The 13,420-nt window shown below is 37.7% G+C and overlaps 2 protein-coding genes across 7 annotated transcripts in view; one reads left to right on the top strand and one right to left on the bottom strand.

The window, feature by feature from the left end:
* Nucleotides 1-13,420, top strand: part of LOC122842047 (signal-induced proliferation-associated 1-like protein 2) — a 178,313-nt gene that overhangs the window by 148,693 nt on the left and 16,200 nt on the right. The gene's annotated exons all lie outside the window — the stretch shown is intronic.
* LOC122842048 (ADP-ribosylation factor-like protein 5A) lies at nucleotides 714-8,774 on the bottom strand. Its single transcript, XM_044135553.1, is given in 7 exon segments — nucleotides 714-1,369; nucleotides 1,497-1,648; nucleotides 3,098-3,149; nucleotides 3,151-3,179; nucleotides 4,873-5,020; nucleotides 5,158-5,218; nucleotides 8,408-8,774. Coding segments are annotated over 7 exon segments (537 nt in total). The 5' UTR covers nucleotides 8,454-8,774; the 3' UTR covers nucleotides 714-1,320.

Genomic DNA, 13,420 nt, shown 5'->3' with positions numbered 1-13,420 from the left:
ACAGCTCAGATTTTGCCTAAAAATAAATCTAATTGTGCAACAATGAAGTTAATTTTTTTTTCTCCAAAGAGTTTTTGCGGCGCTAGTGGCTCGTATTTTTTGTGACAGTAGGGAGGGCGAGGAGAGAAGACATGCGGCAAAGGTCGCCGGGACCGGGAGTCGAACCCGCGACATCCGCGTCGAGGCCCAAGTCCTCCAAGCGTGGGGCGTGCTAACCCCCTGCGCCACCACAATGGAGTTATGTTACCAATTATTTGGTTAAAAAAGGAAGCAAATCACAGGTTGAATTTTTAAAAAGTCTCAATGAGATTTTAATGAAATAAAAGTTGAATTTCCTTGAAGGCCTTTAGGATATCTTCACCAGAGATAATGTCTAATTGATACGTTTTTATGTCTTCTTGGAAACATCTGGTGGTTTATTAGTACACTTCAAAGCTAATGCTAATCTCTTCATCCCTCGTTGTGCGCTCTCAGTCTGACCTGATCTCTCCTCCTCAAGCATGGTTCACTCCACTCTGCTTCTCTGGTTGCTCATCACTCCCTAAAAAGAGTCAGGAAACATGAGCTCAGGCAACACAGTCTGCCCCCTAAAGGACTAAAAAAAAAAAAAAAAAAAAGTATAAACCCAAAAATAATAGACCAAGATCAGATGTAAACTCTTAAGAAATTGTTTGGCCTAAAAAAACAAACAAACAAAGAAAGAAGTTCACCCAGACAGATAAAAACACTTTATTTTAGTGAATTTTCATAGGGACTGAAGGTAAGAGGGCATATTGTGACGTTTTACCCTCAATCAAGCATGTTTCAGTCACCGTTGACCATCATCACTTGAACATTCTGCTGCAGGCACCAAGTTAAAGGAGAATACTGGACTGTAACACACGGGGGCAATGAAAACCACCACAGCCAGTTTGGAAATACTGCAAGGCCACCGTGGGCTAGACTCACACACAGCTGAAGAAGAAGTCCACATTCAGCTCCAAGTCAGACATTTTGTTGACTTTTTTGTTTGTCTGTTTCTGAGAAGGAAAACCGTGCAGGAATTTCACCTTAAATATTCTGTCTCTCTGTGTCCCTCTGGAAAAAAAAAAAAGTTTCTTTCCTTGATCTGAGTTAAATGTCTTTAGTCAAATAAATTATTACAGGGAAAATACAAGATCCCGTCAACTGTCTGTCCATGTCAGCTTCAAAGGAAATGATGTCGAGGAGAAGGCCGTCCCAACGACCGACCTCGTCGCATCCTTTAGTCTGGAGGCAAGAAAAAATAAAAATAAAAAAATAGAACGGGCACACTTGTAAACAAATTCACGCGGGTCGTCATCATCTCACACGGAGCCGCGACATCATCCACTCAAGACCTTGACACAACCTGGAGGCGACGGAGACGAGAAGGACAAACAGGTGTTAGGATGAGCTTCGAAGCACTACAGATGTATTTAGATTTTTTTCTCCCAGATAAAATTACAGTAACAGAGTTCAGAAGATGTTGTTCTCACCCCTCCCCTGTGAGGGCGCAACAGGCCTGGATGTGCCACTGGTGGTCTTTGACGGAGGTAAGCTGGAGGCTCTGGGAGATTTCAGCCACAGTCATGCAGCCTTTCACATCTTGCTTGTTTGCAAATATCAACACACCTGCTTTTCGTAGATCCTGTGAGAGTAAAGGAATGATATTTTTTACTAGTTTCCCTTTTTTTCCCCCCTTTTTTTAAAATCACCCAAAAGCTAAAGAACAAACATGCCTCGATGATTCAAAACTAGCAGAAAGTGATCGTGCTCTTATGTTTCCTTTCTAGCAAAGCATAAATTGAACAACTTTCAGATGTTAAAACCACGGAGGGTTTTGTAACTTCCGTTCTTTGTGTTTGGCCATTTAGGTCCAACACCAAACACAAGATGTTTGAGAAACTTTTTAACCAGATTTGTATTTATAAGCGCAAATAAAGCAAAGTAAAATTAATCACAAGGTCTATTCACATACATAACACACAAATTAAATGTTTAAACATTTCAATTTGAACAAAGGAGCTCAAACTCCACCACAAGATGAAAATTTGGACTGATGTCAGATATTAATACTGCTATTATGGCCGATTATTGATATTTACTAATACCATATGAATTTCCCTGCACTTGTGGACACTGTAAAAGTACCTTCACTACCTACATTACGTATTCAATCGGGAACAAGATGGAAATAAATGATTGATCCAGTTATAGTTAAAAGGCCGACACTGATATTTAAAAAAAAAAAAAAAAAAAAAAAAAGTCTAACATTGCCTGATACTGATGTTGAAGCCGATACAGCGTGTATCTTTCTATAAAACAAATTATAGAACATCCAATATGCATCAGGTCGTCACCACTATTTTGTTTTTGTTGCTTAATCTACAAGTTTCAGCTAATCTTAAAAGTCCAAAGTTGATTCCTTTGTTCTTTTCATTTAACTGAGAAAGATTTTCATACTGTTGCTTTACTTTCAACTGCACCTCAGTTGTAGGCAGTGAAAGTCAGAAAACGCTGCGAGGAAGCATTTCTTCAGCTTAGAAACAACTAAACTTCTGTTCCTACAGCAAGCATGTTATGCCCTTCTAAACAAGATTGTAGGCACTCAGAAATGAAAGGAAGAAAATAACTAAAAGGAGCCAGCAAGAAATGGAAGCAAAAACAAACATGACAACATTTAAAAGTAACACCAGAGAACATCCTCTTTGGTGCTTTATAATGTACAATAAGATACGAGCTGATGAGACACTTCTCACTCTGCAACTAGATTTACTGAGTGTGAATCACCAACTGTGATTTGGCTCAAATTACAAAGAAAACTGGAACTGCTACAAAAGCTTCAGTCAAAGAAGATTAAGAACAAAAAAATAATAAATACATCCATGAATGTTTTCTCACCCACAGTGGCTGTATCATGTAACACAAGCTAACGATAACAAGGGTAGTGGAATCATATAACGCATTAACAATGAAATTGTTTATATTACACACACACACACACACACACCCACAGGTGTGTGTGCATGAAGCATCTTCAGTGGAAAACACATCTAAGCCTACATTAGATTTATAAACATACATGATTGTCACTTACTTCATGTGCTAGCATCCTGTAGAGCTCTTCTTTGGTCACAGAGATCCTCTCTGTCTGTGCTGTCAACCACAACGATGACAAACTGGACATAAAGGAGAGACAAACAGTCTGTTAATGACAGAACTCTCCGTCTTACATTTTCAAGAACAGAGGCACATCATCGGTCACACTCTCACTGCAGTCATCAGCCACGGGCATTCAGTTATTTAGAAGTTAGTGTGAGGAACCCACACATGTGTCCTTTCCACAAATAAAATTATTCTCACTGTTTTTTTTTTAACCTTTTTTTCATTGCAGATTTTATGAATGCAGGGTATGTTCTGTCCTGCTCAGTCAAGTTCACAGTAAATAATCTGGGTGTCTCAAAAAACAGTCTAAAAATAAAATGTATCATCTTGTTAATGTTTATACATAAGATAAATTTAATAACTGGACATTGGCGAATCAAAATAGCAATACCTTGTAGTCATGGTTTCTACAACATTACCTAAAAGGCTGCCTTTAAAATCCAGATGGTATTTTCAAAATAACATTTCCAGCACTCATGACATTTTCCACATTTGAATACATAATGTTTACATTTTCTGTTTTATCCATTTATTTCACCAGCGATGGAACAACACGATGAACATGTTAGGGTCTAACGCTGCCGTCTGACCGAGAGCTACTTTTTTGATGTTACTGTCTTAGAGAGTAAACTAAATCTGGATTGTACTGATCCACAACACAGACAGATTACTTTAAGAAGTTTTCATACATTTTGTATGTAAAAAAAACCCAAACAAACAAAAAAAAAGATTTCCTAGTTTAACTGCTGCAATTCCAGATTAAATCTCAGATATAAAGATGTCAGAGAGAAAAAAAAACTGTTAGCGATTTAAGTTTCTGCCACAGCGACAAATTACATAACTTTAATATGACATTAAGAACGCTGTTTTTGTTAAATTAGAGGTCTGCCTTTCAGATAATAAACAAAAAAAAAGATCTGGAAACTGCATTTTCTATCTCCAAAACTTTTCTAAACTCCACATGAACTCTGTATGTGCACTGCAATTATACAATGTAATTTTCATCTAGTTTCTTGTGCAAATATCTTAGCACACTCGAAATAAGCCTAACTAACTAAAAAGTACGTTTTCAGCAATAATATTGATTAAAAAAAAAAGTAATAGTTCCAATAGCAGATAAATTAATTTATAACATGGGAAAAATTTATGATGACAAATGAAATAATCTGCCAATGACACAAGTACTTTTAAGTAATTATGTACTTTAAACAAGCCTCTATATGTTGCTGAAAAGATACTTTTGATAACAGCATTTGACATCAGCTAAATAATGTAAATACATATCAAGTCAGCTGAGAGAAAATATGTGCTGAATCAATACTGCCCAGATTCAACACACCTGAATCAAATGAATGTTTCTTCAGCTGCAATCTGCAGAGATATGCAGAAAGTAAACTTACTAGGGATGTAATTCAGTCATTTGAATCAGCTGTGTCAAAGCGAGGAGACATGCAGGTGCCGAATTTGGTTCTCGAATGTGTCCTTCTGTACAATGACAACCCGCTGCTTCTTTATCTTTTTGCACACATTTTAAGAGACGTTCGTAAATCTAGATTTCCACTGCAAGTCGAGAAAAAGCTTTCCCGAAGAAATACATTGGTACTTAGTGGAAAACTCTAATCTAAAAATCTGTGTTTCATTTACATTTTCTGCTTTGGGTTAAATTTTTTTTTTTTCCCCCCACAAACGGTGAGCTAAAACAACCACCTCTGTGTTGGTGTAGTACGTATTCCAGGACGACCTCAGAGATTCCTGGCCTCCGATGTCCCACATCAGAAAATGGGTGTTGTTGACCACAATTTCCTCCACGTTGCTTCCAATTGTGGGAGAAGTGTGCACCACCTCATTCATTGAGCTGCAGTATTACCGAAAGAATACCAGTTATCTAACACGAATACCAAAGTGTCATATTTCAACAAATAAGCTTTTGTATTCACTGAGAGAAAGCATGCATATTTAATGACGTTCATTGTAGTTTATGGGGTTACTTACAACTGGTAAAGAATGGTAGTCTTGCCCGCATTGTCCAGGCCAACAATAATGACTTTGTGCTCTGAAAAGCAGAAAGGTAACATATCAAAGAATGTGCAAACAACCATGAATTCATAACGCGGGTTTGGTGGCTGGGCATTGGCCGCGTGTCTCTTGCATAAACTCAGCAAGTGAATGCTGTTGTTTTCTGACGTGGAAGCACACTTCCTTTTCGTATCATGCACGAGGTTTTGGCAATAACTAGTTTTGTCGCCGGGAGGCTGAGATTTTGAAAACTGTGAACTCTTTTTAAGGTCACAGATCAATCAAAACTCCTCAGGAAGCGACTGGAGCACAAATATTCACACACAGGTGCAATTATGGAAAAAGTCCAAAGAACAAGTTCCTTGCTAAAAAGAGAAACAAGAATTGGGAATGGAAAGCCTTCTCTGTCGATTAAGTAACATCTCTTATGGCAGAAATAACAATAATAATGAAATTTAGATCCTGCGACAAGACAAAAAAACAGGAACAAAAACCAGTCGGTTTTGTTCCTACTTGTCAAATGAGCAGAAACTGGAACATGACCGAAAAGATGAAAGTCCCCATAAAACTAAGATGTTCACTTACTACACTTTCTGATGTGTAGTGAGTGATATCTCTGAACTAATAGGCTGATTCAGTCACATTCAAAAGCAGGTGGTATAGATTTCTGTGATCTCCTCTTGATATTTGTGTATTTTTACTACATCAAAACAGAATCGAACTTAAAAAGGCAACAGTGAGACCTGTGGGAAAAGAAAATGACATTTTCAGGAATATGACACATTTATACTCTTATTGTGACTCCTGAGCTTCTTACTACAGTGAATTATGGGTAATTTGCTTAAATTCCCATTACAAGGAACAGCTACACAGTGTTTCCTTGCTAATCTATTCAATTGTGTTTCCACAGCTCGCCAACTTAGGTGATCAAATTCTCTCACTTTCAGCTTTGTTCCATTTGCAATAATTATTTGCTCCATCTGTCTTTTCACTAGATCTGGTCTTTTTTTCTGTGTGTTTCTGAAATGTCTGTCTTAAAAAACCCTGATTCAATCAAGTTGTGCTCCATGAAGATTGATAAGATTGACTCTACTGAACGCAACCGTCGTGAGCAAGTCAAAATGAAATTATAATGTTTAGGCGATGTTCAATGGCGCTACGTTGGTGCTGTCACTCATTCAGGTGTCATTTGGACAGGTACAGCTGGCTCAACAGATTGTATAGGACTTATCTTTTTTTTTTATGGAGACAGAAGATTTTTAAGAGACACACTACAGTCAAACCTCTGTTGGACGTCCTGGACAAACCACCTGATTCACTAAAATTAAAGGACCTGCAGCTAGATGCTTGGTATCGGATGCAATGGAAGGTTTGCAGGGATTTAAAATAAACAAACGACACTTAGCCTGGTGGGGAGACAATTAAAACCTGGTGGGCCGCCAGGCTTGTAATACACTGGTATTAGCCCTGATATTGTTTTCTAAGCGAACTAATACCAATTCAAAAGTTTTCTCTACTGCTTTTACTAATTCAGATATGAAAAAGTCTAAAAACTGCAACATACGGTAAATCTGTTTCATTAACTCACAAAAGCGACACTTGTCATCTTAAGTTACCATTTGATGCAGTAATATCAAGATGCAAACTCTACTTGCCACAGTAAAAATGAGCAAAATTTCACTAAATCTGATTTGTTCAGCCTCCTTGTTCAAATGGGATCCTTACGCCTTTTTACGTCTCTTTGTAAAAGAAATGCGGCATCACTTGTCAAGTTAACAGCATCTCATTTGCTGCCAATATAATTAAAGCAGGTCGCCTAATGTAATTTCAGTTCAAGTAAATCAGCACTGGATATTTTAATACAAAAACCCATTTATGCCCCCTTTATAGTCACTCAAATAGATCAAGCTACAGAGGCTCGAAAAACAACTCTATGGGGAAGCAGAAAACCCGTAACTTTGATCAACAAGCGGTGTTTGACTCAGACGAGGTTGTGCGTACAGCTCGCTGCTCTGCCAGCAAAAGTGCAACTGGAAAAGAGACAACAAAGAGTAAAGAAGGTCACGCAGGTGTGAAATTCAGCTGCTTGCAAACTGTTTGTGTAAAGAAACTGCTAGCACCTTTACATGTGGGCTGCATGGGGAGGATGTGAAGTTAACTGTAGAAATGATGAAGATATAAACATTTTCAAACTCCCTTTTCCATACTCACAGACTTGAAAATTTTTTTTATTTCAAAGCAAAAGAAAAAAAAAAACACAACTACTTATGAGGGTCGTTTTTTTGCTGACTCAAATCTTTAATTGTTCGAACTAACCAAATACTATGTGGCAAACTTCACAAACATTGTTAATACAATGTTAAGACACATTTTTGCCAAGATTCTCATCGGGATGCTTGTTTTTATTAAGCTTAGTCTAAATTAACTTCTGTCCCTTTAAACATCATATCTGGTACTAAAGCAGGGACAGACATTGTAGAGCACGCTGGAACATTTAAGGGCGACTAGCAATACAAATTCAACAACAAAAGATTTCAATAAGCCCTATTGGAAGAACTGATCTACATAAAATACAGAAAAACTAAGAGATTATCAAGAAACACCAGATGCATTAAACAGAGTTAACTTCTAAAGACGTGCTGAGAATAGTTGAGGGTCCAAATCAATAGATAAATAGTAATCTGTATTAATAACATCATACTGATAAGGTGATGAGCTAACAGTGGCAGAGCAAAGTCAATGTGATTCACCCATTGATCTTTACTTGCCCCGGTAATCATCTGATGTGCACTGTGGAGTGCTCCGTTTGTGTACCCCCTCTTCTCCGCTCATAATGCCGGTGGCATCGGCTCAAACTCAACGGGACTCAAGTTACAGGGGGTGTCGAAAAGACCTGTTTACCGATTCAAGCTCTCAAGACTTGGTTTCACTTACCTCGGCTTCCAAAAGCGGGGAGCATAAATAATACAGCACACAGCTAATCAACACTGAGCTAGTAGGAAACGGTGCTATTCAACAAATAAAAGCAAAGCAGTGGCTTTAAATGAGGGCGATTTTCCCCACACGGACACTTTTATCGTCATGACAGAAACATTTCTACACTGTCATGCACATAAAGCTGGCTTCATGGCTACTGTGAGGGAACAGTGTCCAGTGGGCCTTCTCCGACCAAAGAGGCCAATTAGCTTCCACGACTTCACATCTTCTACCAATCGAGCACTCTTACCTTGGTGATTGAAAAGCCGCCATAGCTTCGTAAATAGTATCCCCATTGCTAACGGTGAAGTTTGTTCGATGCCAGCTTTGGAAATATCGGCTACCACTTAGCTAGCTAGCATTGATGATATGTATTGCTATCAACTTGACTTAGCTAGCTAGCCTGGTAACTACACCGACAAAATAGCTGTAAAGCGCTTAACTACACCCTCCATGCTGGCATTGCCTAATATTACTTAATAAGTCCCTTTCCAGAAGACATGATATGGAAATATGACGGCTAGGAACGAGAGAACCAAGGCGAAAGTGGTAACCAGTATGGCTAAGTGGTTGATATCAGCTGGCTGTTCTGTTGTAAAGTGCGCTGAGCTGTCATGTTGGCGCATGCGCCCTATCACTCTCAGTAACATATAATATAAAATATAATAAAATATAATATAATATAATATAATATAATATAATATAATATAATATAATATAATATAATATAATATAATATAATATAATATAATATAATATAAAATAAAATATAATGTAATATAATAAAATATAATATAATATAATATAATATAATATAATATAATATAAAACCACCATCGTACAACAGTGCAGTTTATTTCAATAGAGTTGTAAAATGACTGCACACACATACATTCTAATTAATGTACCACTCTCTCACAACCAGTTTTTATATGTTTATGTTGATGCTATAGCTCCACTGTTTGGAAACAACAAAAACAAAAGATTTGATTCATTTATGACCGATAGAATGAAAATAACTGCTGCATGTTATAATGCAGGGTTCAAGAGTATATCATTGTCAGATTATGCTCAATTTTTCCCGTGTTTATTGGCAGTGTACACTTGAATAAATAAATACTGGAAAATCCACTACATTTAGCAAAAAGCAGCATGTGACAGAAGTGAAATTCATGAAAGTGGTGGATCACAATCCACTGATTTTCCCTTAAATTGGTTATAAACGATAATCAGCAGATCAGATACTGAAAAACAAATTTTTCTTAATTCCTTGGTGCATAAAAACTTAAAACCAGTAATTTTCCAGAATGTAAACACATCAATAAATAGCAAAATCAGGTAAAGACTAGTGGGTAGTTCATATTTTATTGAATTCAAGTCTACCACCTCTATCAAATGCCCTGCAGAACATTTTTTCCTGTTTGGCTAAAGACAGTTACATGTAACTATTAGTATTGGCTAGCAAAAGCTCTAATGGGTATAGAGAAGTCCATCCTTTATTCTGTGGTTTTCCATTTTTATCCAAGAATTTCTAATGGAAGTTAAAATAATGTAAAAAGTTACACCTGAAAACAAAGAAGATGGTCCGGATCAGCTTCTGCCCGGTGAACATTTTACAGTTATTATAAAACCTTTAAAAAAGAAATCTTGATCTGAGTCATATGCAGTGCCTTGAATTAAACCAATGGAATGTAATCAGATTTAACAAAAGTTGAATTTTAGGTTTCTCTTCTGTCATCTTTGACAATATTTACACATGGAAGCCCTCAGTATGTCACAAACTAAAATCCACTCTTATATTTTCATAATCATGCTTTACTAAACTCAGACAAAAAAAACAAAACAAAACAAAACAAAAAACAACAAAATGCACATCATAGCATTTCACTACAGCGACAGTGCCTTACAAAAGCATTCATGTTACCACCTCACTCTTTAATGTATTACATGCAGGTGCTATGTGGTAACCCAACATAAAGTACCAGATAATTTGAAATGAAAGGAGAATGATACATGCGTTTACATTTTGTTTTGATTGCAGCGTGAAATTTTTATGGTGAATGTACCAGATCAGGAGGCTGACATTTTGGCCTACTGAAACGTGTAGACTTTGACAGGACCATTTTAACACCAGACAACTAGCATAGCTTCTACATACTCCAATAGTTATTTTTATCCCCCCAATACTGTATCACCACAGGTATATGCTGCCACCACCATGTTTCATCCCAATTAAAACTTCGGCTGTGAATACTCTTGAAAGGCACTGTATATTAAATAATACACCCAAAATGATCCAGATGGGTAAGACAACAAAACGCTACACTTCTGGGTCTTAGTGACCCCTCATTCCTGAGGTTTGGAGCTTTAAACATCCCTGTACTTGCGCGACTTTGCATACGACCGATTGAACAAAAATGGGTGTTCGGGGAAAGTAAAGAAGGGGGTACGGGAAGCTACTGGATGAACTTCGAAGAGGAAAAAAAATATATAAGTAATATTGTAAACAAATAGAAAAAGTCAAGAATTTTGGAACAGGCTCGCTCACGTCGAGGATGGTAGAACACAAATGTATTATTAATGGCATATTTTTGCTTCCCTCATGTCTTAAGATAAGTTTAAACTGAGTAGCTGAATCGCAGCGGGACACTGTCTGGCACTGGCTTCACAGCCCTCCACCTACATGCTACAGGGACAGCTGAGACGGCAGGGAAAGTGGAGAAGACCCCACACTTTCACTTGCTAGTTGATTTAACTTACAAGCTACTTGTGTGACACATTAAAACAAGCTAAACGTCCACCCTTCGTTTAAAACAGAGTTCTTGTGCTACATGTTCACCCTCATATTCACATCATAGCAAAGGCAGTTGTTCTTTTTTATATTAGGTTATAAATGTCCATTTGGCAACAACAACCAAGGTCAAAAGGGGATATGAGGTACTACACAGACATAAGAGATACGTCCAGTTCACATGACTGAAGTAGATTCGTCACGACGCCGCCTCAGCGATTGTGTTCGGCGCAGACGAGTATCGGCTCACAGCCTGTGCCTGGCAGAGTCCTGGCTGTAGCCTCCGGGGGATCCGCGGTTGCGGTGAGGCTTGTAAGAGTCCTGGTAGGGGTCTTGGTAGTCCTCCTCCATCAGCGGAGAGTGGTCCCTGCTGTGCTGTGAGCCCGAGGACAGGCGGTTGCGGTTCTTCCGGGCCCGCTCGTTGTGATAGTTCTCGTCCGCGGGCATCAGATTGCGGCACTCGACGGGGGAATGGTCGGTAGTCGTGTGGTTGCTGTTTCGATTCTTTTGGGCCTATTTGAGAGAGAAATATTATGAATGTGCAGTTTGTATGTATGTATAAAAATATACAAAAGCCATTTTCCTCACTGTCTGACGTTAACGCAGACCAAACTTGTCCCGTTTCAGGTTAGTCAGTGAGAGAAAGAAGATCGTTACCTTCGTAAAATGATGGAATAAGTCATTTTTTTGCAAAAAAGTTTCGTTTTTTTTTGTTTTGTTTTGTTTTTTACTTAAATGATCTTTTGGGGGGAAAAAAGAAGTGGCAACCTTTTTTTTATTATTATTTTTCAAAATCACTTTTGTAGTCAAAACATGACTTAGGTCAATATTTTCGGAAGGTGACGATATATTTGCTTAGTACTTGGTAGAAATATCCTTTAGAAAAGATTGTTTGGGTATTCTTCCATAAACTCCACTTCGCTTGAGTTTCGACCAATTGTCTTTATTATGAAGTCACTTTTTGAATAATTTCATGGTGTGACTCTCCAATTGAAGACCCATTTGTGTCGAAGCCTTAACTCAACATTTCTATACTATATTGTTCTTTAACGCCATAACTCATGTTTTCACCGCTTGTCTTCAGTATAGATTGTTTGAATAGATGAATGTTGCACCATCTTGAAATTGTAATCAAGTTGAAACCAGGCTCATTGAGGTCCACAAATTCTCTTCCTGATTTTTTATTTATTTTTTTCCTCAAGATGTCACACCAGGAAGCAGTGTGTTTTAGTTGCTGCCCTAAAATAAATCCCCGGCTGTTTATCTCCAGTGTTGTGAGTCAGATCCTTACAAAGCCACGACATTTAAAGGAAGATTACGAAGCATTAAAAATAAGACTAAAGAAAGAAAATTGTGAAAAGAGTAAAATAATTTCTAGACGGTTTAACTTCTAAAATCACAGGCACAAAGCAAAGCAGGACAGAATAAAAATAGAACGGGTCTTAGAAAGAGTAGCTGGATATTTGCCAGTGTTGTAAGTCAAATTTCAATCTAACGTGAAGAAATTTGGAAAATGTTCCAGATGACTTGAAGCCAAACACGCATTCCTGAAATGTGAAAACAAAGGCCTGTGACTCATAGAGCACAAAATGAAAAACAATAGCTTTTGGTTGAATGAAAAAAAAAAAGTGTCCAACGTGATGATTTGAAACGTGTGGCTAACAAATCAAAAACACTCAGCCAGTCTGGTAAACATCAATTCAAAAATACTTTATGAGGAGCAAAAGAAACTTAAGTAACAGAAGGGAAAATTTCCGGTCCATAGCAGATTCCTTGGTCGGCTGTTGCGGGAAGTAACATGAAACTTTCTGCAACTTTTGTGTCACAATGAGTATCAGATGAGGAGTGGCTGGTATGTGGAGCCAACAACCAATTGTTCACCTTGTAAAGGCATTCACCTCTTAACCTTTTCCACATTTTGTCTATTTGCAATGACAAACATCAGTGTACTTCACTTAGATTTTTGAGGCAAGTTAAAATGACCTGACTGTATCTGCAAAGCGTGATGCGCATTGTGATGAACCGGACATGTCAGGGGATAAAGCCATGGAGAAGTTTAAAGTAGGGTTAGGTCATAAAACAATATCACAAACTCTGACCTTTTCACCAGGCACAGTTCGTCATTAAAAATAAAAAGATAATAGCAAAGAAGTAGCCAGAAGACTTGTGGGAAGCCAACAGCTCAGGTTGGGAGATCTGTGGAAGAAACAAGTCATATTTGTGGAAAAACTAACTAAACTCAAAACTGGATACATTTAGCAGCCCAAAAGACCGTTGGCTTTAACTCAAGTTAAAGGTTATTCTACAAAGTGCTGATTTAAATGCACTCCATACTTCTCAGATTTTTCTTAGAAAAGACTAAAAAATACAAAAAGGTGTCATGTTTCTTTTTACTTCACAATTATGTCCTGCTTTGTGTTGCACTTTCTGAAAACACCAACAAAAACACTGAAGTTTGTATTTGTAGCAAGG

Source organism: Gambusia affinis, linkage group LG13 (assembly GCF_019740435.1).
Source record: "Gambusia affinis linkage group LG13, SWU_Gaff_1.0, whole genome shotgun sequence".
In the NCBI taxonomy this organism is placed as follows: domain Eukaryota; kingdom Metazoa; phylum Chordata; class Actinopteri; order Cyprinodontiformes; family Poeciliidae; genus Gambusia; species Gambusia affinis.
The sequence above is the reverse complement of the archived record's forward strand: the minus strand, read 5'-3'. Positions and strand labels throughout refer to the sequence as shown.